The 16,967-nt window shown below is 56.8% G+C and overlaps 1 protein-coding gene across 3 annotated transcripts in view; it reads right to left on the bottom strand.

Moving 5' to 3' along the window:
* The window catches only part of SCUBE1 (signal peptide, CUB domain and EGF like domain containing 1), a 137,191-nt gene that overhangs the window by 53,471 nt on the left and 66,753 nt on the right, over positions 1 to 16,967 (bottom strand). For all 3 annotated transcript variants that reach the window (XM_087868638.1, XM_045779905.2, XM_087868639.1), the window contains 2 exons: positions 6,609 to 6,734; positions 2,405 to 2,521 (listed from right to left, as the gene is read on the bottom strand). In XM_087868638.1, coding sequence (XP_087724764.1) covers positions 2,405 to 2,521; positions 6,609 to 6,734 — 243 coding nt within the window. The remainder of the gene's footprint in view (positions 1 to 2,404; positions 2,522 to 6,608; positions 6,735 to 16,967) is intronic.

Raw genomic sequence — 16,967 nt, 5'->3', positions numbered from 1 at the left:
ACGACCACACAAGGGCACAGGTGGGATGCAGGGCCCAGCTGCGGACAGACAGAGGCGCGGCTGAGGTCAGAGTGACAGACCCAGCTGCGGCACACGCGCGCAAGCACACACACCACCCCAGCGCGTAGGGAGGCGTAAGTGATTGCAGACGCCCCCCGATCTGGCTGGGGAGGCAGGCACAGGACAAGGCACAGGACAAAGGTACAGGGCCATGAGGTCCGGTGATGGCTGTGCCTGGACAGCAGATGCCCTGTGTCAAGGGCAGGAAAGTGTGTCAAACACTCATGCAAAGTTAAGAACAAAACATAACGGAGGAACAAACACACAACAATGGATCCAGTCAAACAGACAGAAAAAAACAGGGGCTCAATTTGGGCAGCGCTGGTTGCCTGCTTGTCTATAGAGGACTAGAGCGAGACATTCAAGTGCTTGACGAGGGGCTGCACAGAGGGGTCAGTCATTTTAGGAGCGTGCGGAGAGGCGGGCGGGCGGCCAGGGAGCATTCTGGCCGCTGGGCAAGATGCTTGGCCAAGATGCTGCCCGTGGACGAGCACGTGAGGTTAGCTGTTTGGCAGCCCTCTGCTCAGGGGACGTGCGGAGACATTAGCTCCCTCTCTGACGGGGAACCTGAGCAGCAGTGAGCAGAGGCAGAAGGAAGGTTCTCCTGGCCAGCAGAGGGCAATGGCCCAGGAACTGGGTCTGGAAGAGGGTTTCTAAGGGGAGGGGAGAGGAGGAGAGGGTGAGGGAAGTTCCATTAGAAAGTAGATCCAAGCAGGGACCTTCACATGCAGCAGACACTGAAAGATAAAAAAATGAGAAAGGACGAGTCAGGTGGACAAAGACAAGATGTGTTAGACGAGGCTGGGCGTGTCTGGCCGGCAGCTGTGCGCACTGGTCCCGTGGCCGGCAGCAGCGGCCGCACTGCAGACACAAACAGCGAGGGAGACCCAGCAGACGAGACAGGAAGGGGCCGGTGGGCCTGGGAGGCCGCCGGCATGACAGTTGAGACAGGGAGAGAGGTGGGAGAGGAGGTTCTAGATGGGATCAGGCTGCAATAGAGACACTGGTCTGAGACCAGGTTTTGCTTTGAAAAAAAAATTTTTTTTGGTTGTTTGGTTTGGTTTGGCTTTTGGCTCTGAAAATAATTAATGAACGTCAGTTATCAGACAAGACAGGCAATCAGGGACCATCACCAGAAAAGCAGGAGGAATGAGATAAAATGAAACCGAAACGGCTGTCTGAGAGGCGACCACATAGAGGAAAGGGAGAACCACGCAGGCAGCAGCTCCCGGGACAATAGCCGGGACTAGGGTGAGACGCTGGTGGCCTGCCCAGGCCCTGGTGCCCCCGCCCGGCTCCCTGAAGTACGAGGGAGCAGTCACAGGGACAGAATGAGACAGCAAACTCTGGCTTCCCAGCTTTGCTTGCTTGCCACCCTTTTTTTGTTACTTGAAAGTCCCTCCAGAAGTATCTTCAGAGTCGGTAATAAGAGATGGGGCCCCCCATTAAAAAGAATAAATGTGGTCACTGACTTTGGGCTTCTGAAGTTGGCCGACATGGAAGAGAGAGAAAGCAGAGCATGAACAAAGTTGGATGGGTACCAACTTTGAAATTCTTCTTTTTCTCAGTTCAAAGATATGCTGTTATTTTTGAGTGGGGAAAGAAGCTACTACTGATTATGGCATGAGGTAACCACAAATATTCTAGCTTCTTCCTGCAAATAAGGACCAGGAGGAAGGAGGTGACAAAACTCAAATTGAGACTCCATGACACAGGTGAGGTGACAGAAGGGGCATCAGTGAAAAGAAGGAACTCTAGCTGGGAGAAGAAGTCCGGTGAGAACCCCGTTAGCTCAGGAGTGGAAAGCAGTTAAGAACACCCAGAGCCCCTTGGGATTCTTCCATCCAGTCTCCCCTGGTGTAGACAATGAAGACAAAGCCACTTTCTGAGAAAACCTCTTGGTTTTCCAGACTGGCAGTCAGCTCATGTTGCTAATGGGGCTGATATGCAGGTTAAATGGATGTGCCATGTGTTCCCAAATCAGGGGAAGAAACCCCTGTGCTTTAAAAACAGAAGCTGCCCTCCTTAGGCACCCCCTGCAAACCACCCCCATGTTGAGGATGAGGACCCGTAGAAAACCCATGACACTAAGCAGAGGTGCTTGGTCCTGGGTGGCTGGATGGCCCTGGATAAGTCTCTACAGAAGGCTTCCTGTGGGGATGTCTGCCAGCCCCATCAGTACCGTGGGATGCTCCTTTTCTTGTTCCCTTAAGCTTCCTTCTTGGAAACCGGGACACGGTGGGGCGGTGCCGGGGTGCTGGCCAACCTCAGGGCCACAAGGTGCACCCTGGGGGGAGGCAGGGTGGCGCGAGGGTGCCAGCGCCTGGCAGAGGAGCGTACTTACCGATGCACGTCCGACCGTCTGAGTGGAGGGCGTACTTCTGGTGGCAGCCACACATGGGGCCTGTGTCCGTGTCCTCACAGCTGTGCTGGCAGCCTCCGTTTCCATAGTTACAGGTTACTAGTTAGGCCCAAAGTGTACATACGTGTGTATAAAAGGAATGATAACAAAGATGATTAGTTCATCGGTGTTGGTTGTTTCTCTTAAAGGATGGGGAGCAAAGTGACAGCATAAGATAACCAGTGAATAGGTGCACATTTTCCTGGACGTCAGCCCCTCCAGGGTCTCGGAGGGAATGGCTCCCTCCCTAGATGGGAACTGGGGTGAGACGAGAATGGACTTGGGTCGTGTGGGCTTCAAACAGAGGTGGCACCAGCTGACAGACTCACGTGGTGTCAGATGAAAAAAGGGAAGGGATAGATCATTTTATCCTCCCTAGGTCCCAGAGACACTTAGAATCTGCCTGCCTTGATGGGACAAATGTCTGGCATCCTCTACAAGGTGGGGGAGGGTGGCGGCGGGCCCATGCTGAGGGGGACACTCATTCAGTTCTTGTGTCGCTTGCTCTCCTCTGCCCGGGTCTTGGGGGTGTGGAAGGGTGTCCCTGTAGAAGTCTAGTCTGCCCAGTCCCAGCAGCCATCTCAACCTCTATCCCCTCAGAGCCCGGAGCCTCCCAAGGCAATGTCCAAATAGACGGAACATATGCAAATTAATGTCATCTCACGTGCACTTTGGAAAATAACCTTTTATTTAAACACGTTACATAGTTTGCAGTGTCTATGGCGTGGGGGAGCTGGCGCCCTTCAGCCCAGAATCTTAAAATGTTTCACAGCATCAGCAACCTGGGTTGGCTGAAAGGGGGCTGAGCAAAAAGGAGCCAGTCTGAAGTAGGAAAAATGATAAATTCAAGCTTATTTAAAAGAAAACTGCTTGTTACCACATTTTAGGGTGAGAGGTATTGCTAAAGGAGATCCCAGATCTCTATGGGAGGGGTTCTTGCAGCCCCTGCTTTACTCAGCTAGCAAGACAACCCTAAAGATGATCAAATATGCAAAAATAAATCTCAGACCAACCAAGCTAAAAATCCCCAATTGGCAGTTGGGATTAATGTTGTTCTGTCAGGTTGACCCATGAGCAGGACTGGGGCCAGACGGAAGCCATGGGATGGCAGCTCCTGGAGACGGATCCCAAGCATTCCAGAACTGAGTCCCGCAGCTGCCTCTCCCAGGTAGCGCTCTCACCAGGAGCACAGCACACGGCCTCCGGGGCCTCCATCCTGAGTGATGGTGGCGGCCCCGTCAGCCTGGACACATGCCGTCTCCCAGCCAGCTGAGGAGGACATGAAGAGAGTGGTCCTACTCAGTGTCCCAGAGGCTGTCCTCGCAACCAGAGAGAGGCTCTAGCGGGCTGCCTCTTCCACATGGAGCTAATGTCACATCAGCAGGAGGGGCCCAACTTCCGGGACGACCTGTCAAGGACCTGCAGAACCGCTTCAGGAAGCACGAAGGCCTCTGACCCTTTCTCCAGAGGAGCATCTCTTCTCCCAGTTTTCCCGGGGAGCCCGGCGGCCTGCAGTCACATTCTCTCATCTCTGAAACAGCTTGTCTCTGCCTAGGAAGAGCCCCAGGGAAGCCAAGGGCATAGACTGGCAGGGATCTCAGGTGAGGGCAGAGCCCAGGCACAGCCCTGCGTTGGCCTGGACATCACGTGCCTTTCCAGACTGAGAAAAGTCCTACTTCAGACTGGGCAGGGGTGGAGTGGTGAGGAGGCTGTGAGAACACTGCAGACAGTTCTCTCCAAACTCTGGGCTCCCGGCAATGGGCCCTGTCCCGTGACTCTAAGGACTGTCTGAGGCAACCCGAGGGAGGGCCGTGCTTAAGGTCCCACACCCCCCACAGGGGTTTGTGCATCTTATGGACCCCGAGGGCTGAGCTCCTGAGCACCTAGAGAGCTACAGCTTGTACATGATAATAGTACTGGCGCCCTGAGCTCTGGGACGACCGAGAAAGGACGGAGAAAACCTCCTCGGCCCTGGAGTGGGTCCTGGACTTTTGATGCAGAGGCCCTGTGGTCCTGCTGGTCCACAGAGGCTGGCTAGGTCAGGCCTCAGCCCCCAACCCAAATCCAGATCTAGAATTTCCTAGACCTCCACTGGCCTCCAGGACTATAGGGAGAGCCTCAGAGCTAACGTCACACAAACTCTGCATGTTGACTGCACAGCAGGAACCAAAGCTGACTGAAGTGACGGCTATCTTGCAGGACCTTCACAGGGGGGCTGCTGTGCGCTCACCCACTCCTTGGCCCCGGGGATGGTATCAGATTCTCCACACAGCTCGGCGATTCCCAGCCACAGAGCAGAGAGGATGGGGCTGCTCTTTCTTTCACCAGCAAACATTCGGGGCAAGGGCTTAGCTCTTCTCTGTCAGGGGTGGTGGTGGGGCTTCACCACCTTGTCCCTGACTTCTCAGATCAGGTTGGCCCCTTGGGAGATGTTCTCTGAGCAAACAGTCCCCTTGCAGTGCTCATCCCACGTGGGTCAGTCAGTCCCGCCACTGCCTGTGGCCTGCAGCTGTCTCCCCAGCACCCAGCTCAGGGCTTGGTCGGTCTTGCTGAGTGAAGAAACACTCTTTACTTGTGGCTGAGCCTGTCAGCGAGCCTGCCTGCTCCACACATGCTTGTCCTTGGCTGTTGTCCGGAGGGCTGGGAAAGCTGGAGTTCCTCACTTTCTGTTCTGCAGGGTGCCAGGTGGCAGCAGGGTTCTCTGAAGCTAAAGGAATCATCTGATGTAGAGCACGGGAAGGCTTGGCTGGCATCCTGGGGCTGGAGCTGGGCACTTGCCCGTGGTGACCGCATGCATGCTTATCTGTGTGATCCCATGGGAAAACCCAGGAACAGAAAGGAAGGCTGCCCATATCTCAGAACATAGCTGGCCAGAAGGAAGAATCTTCACTTTGAGGAGTGGATGGATCATGAGTGGGGGCTGGAGCATGAGCTCCGTGGAGACAGGGGCTGTGTCTACTGCATGTGGGTCCCCAAGACCTTGGTGACTGAGGAGAGCACGGGTTGGGAAAGGTGTGGCAGGCGCCCAGAGGAAGCTGATGACAACTGAGGCAATCAAAGACGAAGGACTGTGAGCCATCTAGGGCCAGCTGTCTCTTCTCCACAGAATGAAGGATGGAAAGCAAGGCCATTTTCTTTGTGAGAGCTGGGCAGCTCAGTCTTCCGTTTCAGGGGCGAGATCGGGGCTGCTTTCTCTACTGGGAGTTGGGTTCGGACTCCTCCACACCATTTCCCTGCATCAGAAAGCAGCCTGGAATGGAGTCCTTGTCTCTGGCCAGATGTGGGCAGGGCTCATACTGGTCTCCCTCAGATCTTCGTACGCACGAGCCAACGTGGCACCAGTACAGATAGGCCAGCTGCCCAGTGAGCAGAGGCCGCCCCCCACCCGTCCCCCATGTAGCTGCTGGGAGCTGGGTCTATAGCTCTTGAGGACTCATGAGTGTGTGCAGCCCCGGTCCGACCTTGTTTGCTGGCTCCCACTCCTCCTGGGGAGCTGGGTGACCACACTAAGAGGCTGCCTAACACCTGAGCTCTGCAAACTGACCTCCAGGCTGGTCCTGGATGGCACCTTTGGCCAGAGGCCTCATTCAGCCCAGCTCACACAGACCATCACCCTTTACGGTGGGCCCTGCAGGGGCAGACTGCAAAGTTCTGATCTTTGATCCCGGAAATAGGGTCGGCACAGTCTGGGCTGGGACTCCCCGCCCCACCCCTCAACCAAGCTCCTCTCCTTCTTTCTACCACACTGTTTTACCAAGGGCTGCCCTGCTCCACCAAGAAGTCTGAGCTTGTAGGCCTCTGTGCCACAGCCCTCCATACCCACTGCAGAGCTCAGGCTCAGGGCCTATGGGTCTCTGGGGTTGGCGTTACAGTAAGCACTGCAGGGCTACTGAGCAGGGTCCTGCTCTGGGGCTGTTGGTGGTGGTATGCCAGGTGGGGATAACGCCATGTCTGGAGTTCACAGCCCCCGTCCCTCATGCCTCCCCAGGCTTCTTCAGGGACCTTGCCCTTCTCCCCACCCGTAGGGGCTGAGAGCCCTCCCTGGGCAACATCCAGCAGACTGGACAGACCCCCCTCCTCCGCCCCCCATAAAGCAATGGCAGGAGACGCGTGGGGATGTCTGACCCATCTGCCTCCATCTACCTACGTGTGCAGTCCTTCTGGTTTTGGGCAAGGTCAAAGCCGGGCCTGCAGTCACAGGCCACCCCACCTTTGGGCGTCTCCCGGCAGATGTGGGCACAGCCGTGGTCTTTGTTCATGCAGTTCATACCCTCTGGGAAGAGACAGACGAGAGAAAGGTAGGGAACCGAGGGGAGGGAAGAGAGAGAACATTTCAGGCTGAAGAGAGGCAGCCCATAAAACATCACCGTCAAATGCAGTGTTCCTGGGCCATTAGCATGCGCACCACCCACACACACCGGGGTGTACGCATAGCCGTACACGTGGGGAGCTCTCGGGGAGAAACCAAGGACACAGTGCCCAGGTCTAGAGCCAGGCCTCACTCTGAGAACAGCGCTGTGAAGGACTCCAGGGGACCCATGGAAGAAGCACCCCTGCCCCAGGTCAGATCACAGAACCCAGTACAGCTCAGGGCTTTAGACAGTTTCCTTACTAAAGCAGGTGGGGGCGGCAGGCGTCACCTTTCTGTCTGCACAGGAATGGCACGGGCCCACTGAGACAGGCAGAGACTTTGGTTTCAGGCTGGGCCTGGAGGGGAGCGCTGACGGGTCAGGGGACGGGGTGGGTGGGCAATAGCCGAAGCAAACGTGCCCTAGTGGGCACTGTCCATCCTGCACAGCCACCTCTCACTGCGTCCCTGCACAAGTCAGAGGCTGCCGTGCTGGTCTGTTGGACCTCAGGGCTCGTCCTCAGCAGCCCACAGCCATGCCCGGAACTATACACCCCCTCCCCCCAGCTGCCAGAGGGGCTCTCTTTCTGTCCCTGGTCACTGCGGTGCTCCCAGGACCCGTGGAACTCTCACTCCCAAATGCAGAGCCCTGCACGACCTGCTGCTGGCCTCCAGCTCCCCCCACACGCCCCTGCACCCCATGGAGCTTGTTCCAGGTCCAGGAGCACACGTGTCCCCACTTCCAAAATCTTAGCCCAAGATTCCTGCTGGTTGGCAGGTTTCCTTTTAAAGGAAAACGTTTACCAACCTGGGGTACCCGTTTCTGCGAAGCCTCGTCTAAAAGGGAAGCCAGAAGCAGCCCTCCTTGCTGGATGGAGGCTGCCCCAGGGTTCCACGGCTGGGCTGCCCCACTGCCTGCTGGGGTCCCCACCCTCTAGCTGCAGTGGGCCGTTTTATCCGGAGCCCTGCCCACTTTGCCCTGGCTTAGCACGCCCTTCCAGCTTGTCCTCCAGACTGGGCTCAGAAGCCCCGTCCCTCACGAGGCCGGCTCTTCCCTGTCTCCTCTCCTCCCAGGCTCCCCGAGACTCTACTGTAGCGCCAAACCCTAGCAGCAGCAGCAATGTTTTGGGCATGTTCTAGGGTCCCTTGCCCCTATAAAGGCAATATGCCCTTCAGAGGTGGGGACACCAGGGTTAAGACACCTGCCCAAAGGCCCATGGGGCACTAAGAGGCACCACCAGGACTTGGACCAGTGCCTCAGACTGTAAACCTCTGTCCTGCTCCTGCCCCAGAGGCCTTGTGGAGTGCAGAGCTGGGCTGCCCTGGGTTTCCAGGGCAGGGACCATGGATCACATCTATCGAGTCCCCAGAGGCTTGGCCTTCAGTCAGTGCACAGTGAGGTTTACACCCAAATGTGCTCTGAGGGCTCTGGCATGATGGGGACAATGAGGTCCCCTGGGCGGGCCGTGTGCCTCTCTCCTCAGTCATCCGTAGTTTCTGGGACGCCCCCCCCCCCCACGCCAGGAGACTTGCTCTCCCCTCTCTGACTGCCTGGAGTGGTTCAGACCCCCTTCAGATGACCCCAGTTGATGTTTATCTTCCTGGTGATTTGTGAGGAGTTTCCAGAATTTATGAGGTCATCAGGGGTCAAGTGAGAGGTTGTAGGTCACAAGTCCATCAAGAGGCTAAAGGCAGATGAAAGGAAGAGCCGCTGTCTGCCCACACGGGGCCCTGAGACCTTACTTCCATGTCTGGCCTGAGAGGAGCCAGCCCTGGACAGAGGGGAGGAAGCTACAGACGGGGACCCACGGGTGGCCTCCTTTCCCCAAGGTGGCTCACCTGTGGGCCAGGACCAGCTCCGTCTTGACCCTGTCCACTGTGAGCATGGGTGTGGGGCAACCGAGATCTGGCATACACTTAAACACACACACATCCCAGCAGCTACAACAAAGATTTTTTGAAAAGTCTAAATTGAAATGAAACAAAGAAATGGCACTGAGGGAAACCTGCATTGTGCTGGGCACACTGACCTCTGCTCTCACCTGGATTTTCTCACTTCCTCAGATCACACTGCTGGACTGATGCAGAGTGGGACCACCTACACAACAGCCAACCAAACGAAGCACCTCAGTGCCAGGGCTCCTGCCAGGCAGCTTCCAGTTCATGGGGACAGACGCCCCCTCCTCTCACCGAATTCCACAACGTTACCCATGCACACCTTGCAGTGCACTGTGGGACACACAGTGGGCTGCTGGGCAGCGGAATGATGGTGGGGGGTGGGGACGGGGCATGGGGTGGGGGCTGATGGACAGCATCTGCCTGTTTCTGTGGTGTCCGTGCTCCACCACGCCTGACGCCAGGCTCCCAGGAGAAATCCCTGAAGGTGCAGCGGGGAAGAGGTGCACCACGGGCCCTCTAGAACCACCAAGAGCCAGCCTCACACAGAAAGTATGGCTCTCTTAGGTCACTGTAAAGCCAGAGAGCTGGGGGTAGGAGTCTGGCCTCCTTACTAGTTGTGCATCTCGGAGAAAATTGGTTCTTCGGTAAAGTGCGAATGATTACCTCTGCCTCACAGACAAGACAGGGTAGGTATTCTGACACTAGATCTTTCTATGGGGGCACTGACTTCAGAAGGCTGGTGCCTTCTACAAATCTAGAGAAGACGCACCTTCTCGTGGGGACCTTGGTTAGGCCGGGCAGCCCCTCCTCGGAGCAGGCTTTCGGTTAAGGGGGGATCTCCTGGGCCACTGAGACATATGCAGCCTCTCGTCAGGTCTTCTGAGAGACTGGCTGCCCTGAGGGGTCAGCCAGTGGGTGGTGGCTACCAGGCGGCCTCCCGGACCATCATCAGTAGCTATATTAATGCTGGGCTGAGTTCGGCATCACCCTTCACTCCCGCTTAAGTGGTCTTTCTGGCTCCCTGGTGCCCACAAATGTTCGAAGAGTTGTTCTGGCCTCTTCCCAGCTTTGTGTCTTGCCACTGACTACTTGTGCTCCACGGGCCTGTGATTCCACACTGCCTACTGAACACCCCCTGGGAGTGCCCATCCACGCCCTTGCCTCTCCGGTCTTCCACAGACAAAATCCTGGGCTTGTCTCAAACTCCACCAGTTCCACGGGGCTTCCTGACTGTGCCCCATGTCACCCCCACACCACCGCTCCATGTTACTCTCCGAGGGCTGTCCTGTGGCTGGCCCAGGCGATCGATGCCACTCAAACAGATCCGTGCTTTCTCCCTAAGCTGGCTCCTAAGAGCCCAAGGGCCCCTGTTTAAAGCTCAGGCTTAAATGGGATGAAGAAAGGGAGATTGAATTTCCATTCCCAGCCAAAGAAACACAACTTACGAGAAGCCCTGCTAATCATCACTAACCATAAATTTGTCACTGGGGAGCTGAAGTGGCCCTGAACTTTGGATGCTAAACAGAGTTTAAGGCTTTAGAAGTCACTCAGCTTTCTCCCACACCGTGGACTTGCCATCAGGCAATCTTTCTTTCTGAGAAGATAGATTTTAATAATGAGTCAAGATGTTGTTGTTTTGCTGGAAAAGGATAATTGGGGGGGGGGCGGTAATCCAGTGTTTCAGTCCAAGTCCATGTGGAAGCAAGCAATGGAACCCGGAGCAGGAAGGGTGGGCCCCAGGCCTCGAGTGTGTCCACTTCAGTGGTCTCAGCAACCGTGGGAGAGGTGGGCGAGGCCCCCCGCCTTCTACCTAAAGACCTTGTGAGGCTCTCACCCAGGATCCGGGGCACAGGGCCCTCTTCCTCCAGCCCAGGGACGGGCCAGCGCTGGGTCATCAGCGGAAAGGGCTTTGGGACCTCTTTACATTTCTGACAATTACAGAGGAGCCTGAAGAGTTTCTGTTTAGGTGTTGACATGCTATCCCTACTGATGTTTACTATAGTAGAAATTAAATGGGGAATATGGTTTGCTCTGTGCTGGTAATTCAGCTCCTCACCGGTTATAGACACAGGAGCTACATTACCTTCCCCTTCACTCCGGGGCACCCTGGCTTCTGCAGGCCACACACAGCCATGAGTGTCATGGCTGGCAGAACACAGATGGTCAGGGCTGGGTGGATCCTTGCAGTCTGTCTTCCCAATCCATCTTGCAGATGGGGAAAATGAGGCCCCAAGATGGGACATGTCTGTCTCAGATCATACGGCGGGACTCTAACCCAGGCTGCTGGGCTCCCAGCCACACTCTCCCACCCTGAGGTCACCGTGCTACACTTGTGGGACCCAGAAGTCTGAATGGCAGCAAGCACGTCCTGGGGTGAACAGAACTGGGAACAGGGCACAGAGTTAGGGTGGTAAGTGGTGCCTGCTACTATTAATTGTCTTCAGGATTAAGAACCTATTAAAATTCAAGGCCGGTTCAGATGCTTCCTCCTCCATGAAGCTCTCTGGGCAGCCCCTCGATGAAGCATGTAACTGCTGGCTCCTCTGACCTCGCACCAGTCGCCGCTGAGCAGGAGGGTGGCGCCTCCACTCACAGACAGAGCCATCAGGCCAACACAAAGCCTCGACTTCGCCTGTGTCACCCCTTCAGCCTTTGGGAACAGTGTGAGGATCCCTGGAGCGGCCTGGCCCTCCCCCCCTTCACCTGCCTGTCCTCTGCATCCTGTTCTCCCTCGGCAGCCTTGCGGGCCCTCCCACCGGCTGGGGCCCCACAGTGGCGTCGGGCAGGCCTGGCCCACACCCACCATGACTGCTCAGCAAGGTCGTGGGCTCTCCGTGGAGCCGCGGGATGGAGGGCCAGCCTGTGAGGCCGATGCCTCCAGGCGGTGCTGAGCGGAGCCCCCTCCTCAAAGCGCTTTCTCCGGACCCCCCGCACCAACCCCCCCCCCCCCAATGCCTTTATTCTTCCAGGGTAGCTCAAGGTCTGAGGCCGCAGGCCAGTCTCCTGGCTCTCTGTCTCTTCCTGCCAACTGGCAAAATGCAGAAGGGGTGGGAGGCAGGGGCCGCTCTGTATGTCCCTGTGCTCGCCTACCTGCCGACACCTCTCCTAGGAGCCAGAGAGCTTCACAGGCAGGGACAGTGTCCTGTCCGTGCTGTGTCCCCTGGCGGCACGGCAGATGCCCAGCCGATCTTACTGAGAGCGGGAATGCAGAGCCTCCAGAGGGAAAGGCCGGCTCCCAGGCCCACAGCGTGGCCTGCCTGTGTGCTCACCACCATCAAGGCACACGGAGGAAGGGTGTGCCACTCCCAAGAGGGGCTGGGGCCGGAACCCACCTGCACTCTACCTGACTTAGTCTCTGGTCGGACACCTTCTTCTCCGGGTCTCTGTTTTCTTAGCTGGGAAATGGGCTGTCATAACCTTTACCTCCAGGGGTTGCTGTGAAACTCAAGCGAGAGAACTATGTAATGTGTGTGGCACAGGGCGGGTTCCTGCCTCATTCAGCCTGATGCTACATGCAGATCTTGCTAAGCCACCCTCCCCTGCCCTCGTGGGCAACTTAAAGGGACCTCTTTATCCTTGTCTGTGTCCTCAATGCTCAGCACAGGGGCTGAAAGAAATACAAGGAGAGCAACGGTGGGAGAGAAGGAGGGAGGAAGAAGAGGAGAGAGACGAAGGTTGTCCGGCCTCAGAGCACCTCACAGAGAACTGTAAGAGCGCTCCATGGCATGTTCTATGAAAGAGCCCCTCAGGAACCCCACAGCACACATTAAAGGCTCTGAGAAGCCCTGCAATCACTTGTGGGACAGCCCCCTGCCTCTCCCTTAACATAACCCCAACCTAGGATGACCCACAGTAGTCTCTCCCCTTACAGATGAGCTCGTGGTGGCTCAGGAACTGAGGCCTGGGCAGGGGATGGGGCACTAGCTCGGCCAGCTGGAGCCTGGTGTGGCTTCCTGTGCCTCAGCCCCAGCGAGGGAGGAGATGGCACTCCCTCTGCCCTCTCCCAGGAGGGCACTGTGGGCAGTGAGCTAACAGGTAGTAAGACTGGCACAGCTACTGCCAAGGGTGTGTGAATTTGAACAGGTGAACCCCGAGGCACGTGAGGCGCTGGATACCAAGCACTTCTGCTCCAGGGGACCGGTCCCGGGCCCCACCCTGGAAGGGCCTCAGGGTCCTTTGCTCTACTGCTCTGCTTCTGCCACATCCCAGCTCCGCTGAGGGGGCCGGACCGCTCTGGCCAGCTCTGGCTATCACAGTGTCTCCACTGATGCCAGCGCTCAGTCTCCTTCAGAGCACGGGCCAAGCCCAGGGCTGGGCACCGAGTGGGTTTCTGGGAGCCTGCAGAACTGAAGGGCCCTGGCGCAAACTCTGTCCTCCCATAGCTCCTGCCTTGTACCACGTCTGCTCTTGGGGTTCGAACAAGATGGCTGTCCCTGGGCCAAGCGCAGCCTCCCTTGCCCTCGCTCCCCGTCCTGATGTAGGGAGTAACCATGCAGTGCCAAGTTCAGCAGGAAGCCCTGTTTACTTCTTTGTCTAGAGGGGAAATATGATCGAATTTCAGAGTCGTTTCCAGAAATCCTGGTCTTCGGGGGCCTGGTGCCAGTCAGGCCAGGCTGCTGGCCAGGTCGAATCTAATTTGATCTAACCCATCCAAATCCAATTACGTTCTGCAAACTGGGACCGGGTGTCTCCTTGTGCCCAGAATGGGGCAGGGGGCAGTGAGGAGACAGATGCCGCACCGCCGTGACACTGGGTCCAACTTCAGACTCTGCCACCTGCTGCGTGACCTTGGACAATTGCTTCCCTCTGAGCCTTAGTTTCCATTGGCATAACAGTTGGTCGTCATAGGCCCTGCTTCCCAGGTGCTCACTCAAGCTGTCCTCCCCTTCTCGGGGCCAGTGAGGCTAAGGGCACAGGTAAGAGCTCTAGAGATCGCACCCTGGGCCAGGGGAGTCGCAGGAAGGTCGTAAATAGGGCAGGGGTGCGCTTATGTGGCAGAAAGATCTCTGGATGCTGCATGCGAGGCAAGCTGCAGGGGCAAGGCTGCAGGCCTGAAGCACGTGGGAGGCTGCTGCCATCACCCTGAAAGGGACAAAGAAGCCTGGAAGGAGGGCAGTGGCTGTGGGGAAGGGAGGAAGCTGGATTTGGGATGCAATTAAGAGCCCCTTTCTCTGAGTTTTCCAGAACACATGATGTAGGGACTTGGCCTCTGACCACACTTTCATCAATTAAACCCTCATCGCAAGCCTGAGAAGCCAGTATCACCATGTCCATTTCACAGGCAAGCAAACGGAGGCAGGATCCCAGTGGGAAAGACCAGCCAGGGCCACACCATGCCTGAGAAGCAGGGCCAGGGGCCCCGGCCGGGCCATCTGCTCTCCAGTGTCCAGTGCTTCCTCGCGATGGGCCCCTCCCTCGATTCTTGACTACTCTGGGCCCTGGGACAGGGCCCGGCTGCCCTTCCCCACCAGGGCCCATTTTCCCCAAAGGCCTTCTATCATTTTTGGCGACTCCATGAGAGTGTGCACAGAGGGAAACGATGGCAGAATCAGCCCGCCCCAAACCAGTGTGCACCTCGTGTCTCTGGCAAAGCAAAGTTCACGGATGCATCTAAAGCAGGGCCGGGGGAGGCGGGCCCAATCTGTTTGTACTTAGGAGCTGGCCCTTTCTCCTCACCCCTGCCCAGGATAACAAAGCTGGAATGTGTGCCTCCCAAGGGTCGTTGCTATGGTGACTTCATCAATAACATCATTTTCCGCATCCATGTCCCTTAAACACACGGGAAAGGAAGGCAAGCTGGGAACGGCAGAGCAGGGAGAAAAGAACACTTACCCTGCTCCGCCCTTCCCCCCACCTCAGCAGGAAGGGATTTTCCTCCCCTTCAACCTCATCAATAGAAAATTATGGAGCCCAGAAAGAGGCTGGAGCCTTGGGGGCGGCAGGAAGAGGCTGCTGCCTTCCCCAGCCCAGACTTGGCAAGCTGTCCAAGCGAGGCAGGCAAAAACAAACATGGGCTCCCACATGCTTTGAAGGGGGATGAAGCAAACAGGGAAAGGTCCTGCCACAGGGGAGAGGCACGGGAGCAGTGGCAGAGACAGGCCTGCTGGAGGGATCACAGCGACAGCCACGGCCTATGTGCCAAGCTGTCTCACACACCGTGGTGTTCTCCCTCTTATCAGGAAGGCACTGAGGCAGAGAGAGCTTACAGCTAAGGTGAGGTCAGGGGAGAGGCTGGATCTAGGGGGCCAGCCAGGAACTCGCTGTGGGCTGATGTCAACCACAGCTACTGTTATTGAGCACTTACTGTATACTAAGCGCTTCACAGGAATAATCTCCTGTAAGCCTCACGGGCACTCTTCAGAGTCAACACTGTTATCCTCACTTTGCAGTGAGGAGAACAGGGTGAAGAAAGGCTTGGTGACTTGCCCAAGGGACACAGAGTGGGATGGGGGAATCTGGGTTTCATGGAACCTGTGTTCCCAGGACACTTTCAGGCGGCCATGGAGAGTCATGTTGAGGGGAGGGGCAGGGAAGCCCATGCTCGTCCCCTTCTGTTCCTTAATTCTTCCCCACGGTGATCTGGGGCACTGGAATGACCCAGCTCCTGTCCTCCCTGCCTGTGTCCACATGTCCACGTCCTGTCTCTCCAAGACATCTCAAATGCCAGCTGCTCCACAAAGCTGATTTCTCACCCCAACCCTCCCTCCAATCTCCGTGCTCCCCAGACCCCTTGCCTGAGCTCGCTGAGGGCCAGAGCACACCCTGTTCATTCCCGACTCCGAAAGGCCCAGACCCAGGCCTGGCATACAAAGACAAGACTAGAAGTCTTTACAATGTCACCCTGTGAGGCAAGTAGTTTTACCCTCATTTTACAGAGTTCAGAGAGGTTAAGCAATTTGTTCATGGTCACTTAAGTAGGACGTGACAGAGGCAAAACTTGAACCTGTTCTATCTGACTCAAAGACCTGCCCTTCACCAGCTGCAAAGGGAACTTTCTAGAGCATAGATCTAACTATGTCTTCCCGCTGCTAAAAACTCTTCGATGTCTCCCCCACCCCAAACCCAGCGCTCATAGGATTAGGCTGAGAGTTCTCAGTATGGCAGTTAAGGGCCTCCCGAGCCCACGTGACCTGCCATGGCCCTAGGTAACAGGGACACTGTCAGCCAGCACATCCTGCCCTCCCTTCTTAGGAAGGTAGCTCTTCTTACCTGGGACACACTCCCTCCTCCTTTGAATGGCAGCTCTGACTACAGTTACTTGAGATGGTGTTTGGATGTCACCTCTTTTCGGAAGCCTTCCTTGTTTCCTTCCCAGTCCCTAGGCTGCGTTAGGGGATTGGCCTGGGCCTCCAAAGCCCTCACACTACCCTCTCTCAGAGCGCCCACCACACTAACTGTAACTGCTAGGTCTGCTAGGCTTCCCTCACCAGACTAGGGGCTCCTGGAGGAGGCAGGGCCCGAACCCGAGTCACCTCTTTACCCCGGTGCTCTGCACAGGGCCTCGCCCGGACTGAAGGTTAGAGAAATGTTCTGTGCCGGTAAGGGGCCTGGGCTTGGCCACTCTGGGCTTTTGATTCTGCATCAGAACAGGGGACCAAGGGGCGCCTGGGTGGCACAGCGGTTAAGCGTCTGCCTTCGGCTCAGGGCGTGATCCCGGCGTTACGGGATCGAGCCCCACATCAGGCTCCTCCGCTATGAGCCTGCTTCTTCCTCTCCCACTTCCCCTGCTTGTGTTCCCTCTCTCGCTGGCTGTCTCTATCTCTGTCGAACAAATAAATAAAATCTTTGAAAAAAAAAAAAAAAAGAACAGGGGCCAATGTTCAGGCAACAGAGTGCATCTGTCTGCAGGCCCAGACCTGGCTGCGGCCTACAGGGACGGTGCCAACTCTGATCCTGCACCACCCGCCTGCCCGGATCTGCCTTGATCCCCTAATTACACTCCAACAATATCTGTGCCTGGATGATGCTCTGGGAGCCTCTCATTACAAGGCCTGGGCTTGAGTGAGGACACAGGGCTCTCCCTCCCACCTTCCGCCCCCGAAATTACACCGTCCTGGGCAATGCCAGGCCTGGCCGAGGCGCCAGCAGCTGGCTGCCCCAGACCAGACCTCCGGCTGATCAGGAGTCCGGCCTGCTGCAGGCCGCATCCCTAGGGGCAGCCCTAGCTGGGGAGTGGGGGTACTAAAGACTGTGGGCTTCCATTTACCCTGAGCTTCTCAGGGCCAGGCCCCATGCCAGGCTCCTCGCATGCGTCCCTAA

Source organism: Ursus americanus, chromosome 17 (assembly GCF_024610735.1).
Source record: "Ursus americanus isolate L20-20 chromosome 17, mUrsAme1.1.p, whole genome shotgun sequence".
Taxonomy (NCBI): domain Eukaryota; kingdom Metazoa; phylum Chordata; class Mammalia; order Carnivora; family Ursidae; genus Ursus; species Ursus americanus.
The sequence above is the reverse complement of the archived record's forward strand: the minus strand, read 5'-3'. Positions and strand labels throughout refer to the sequence as shown.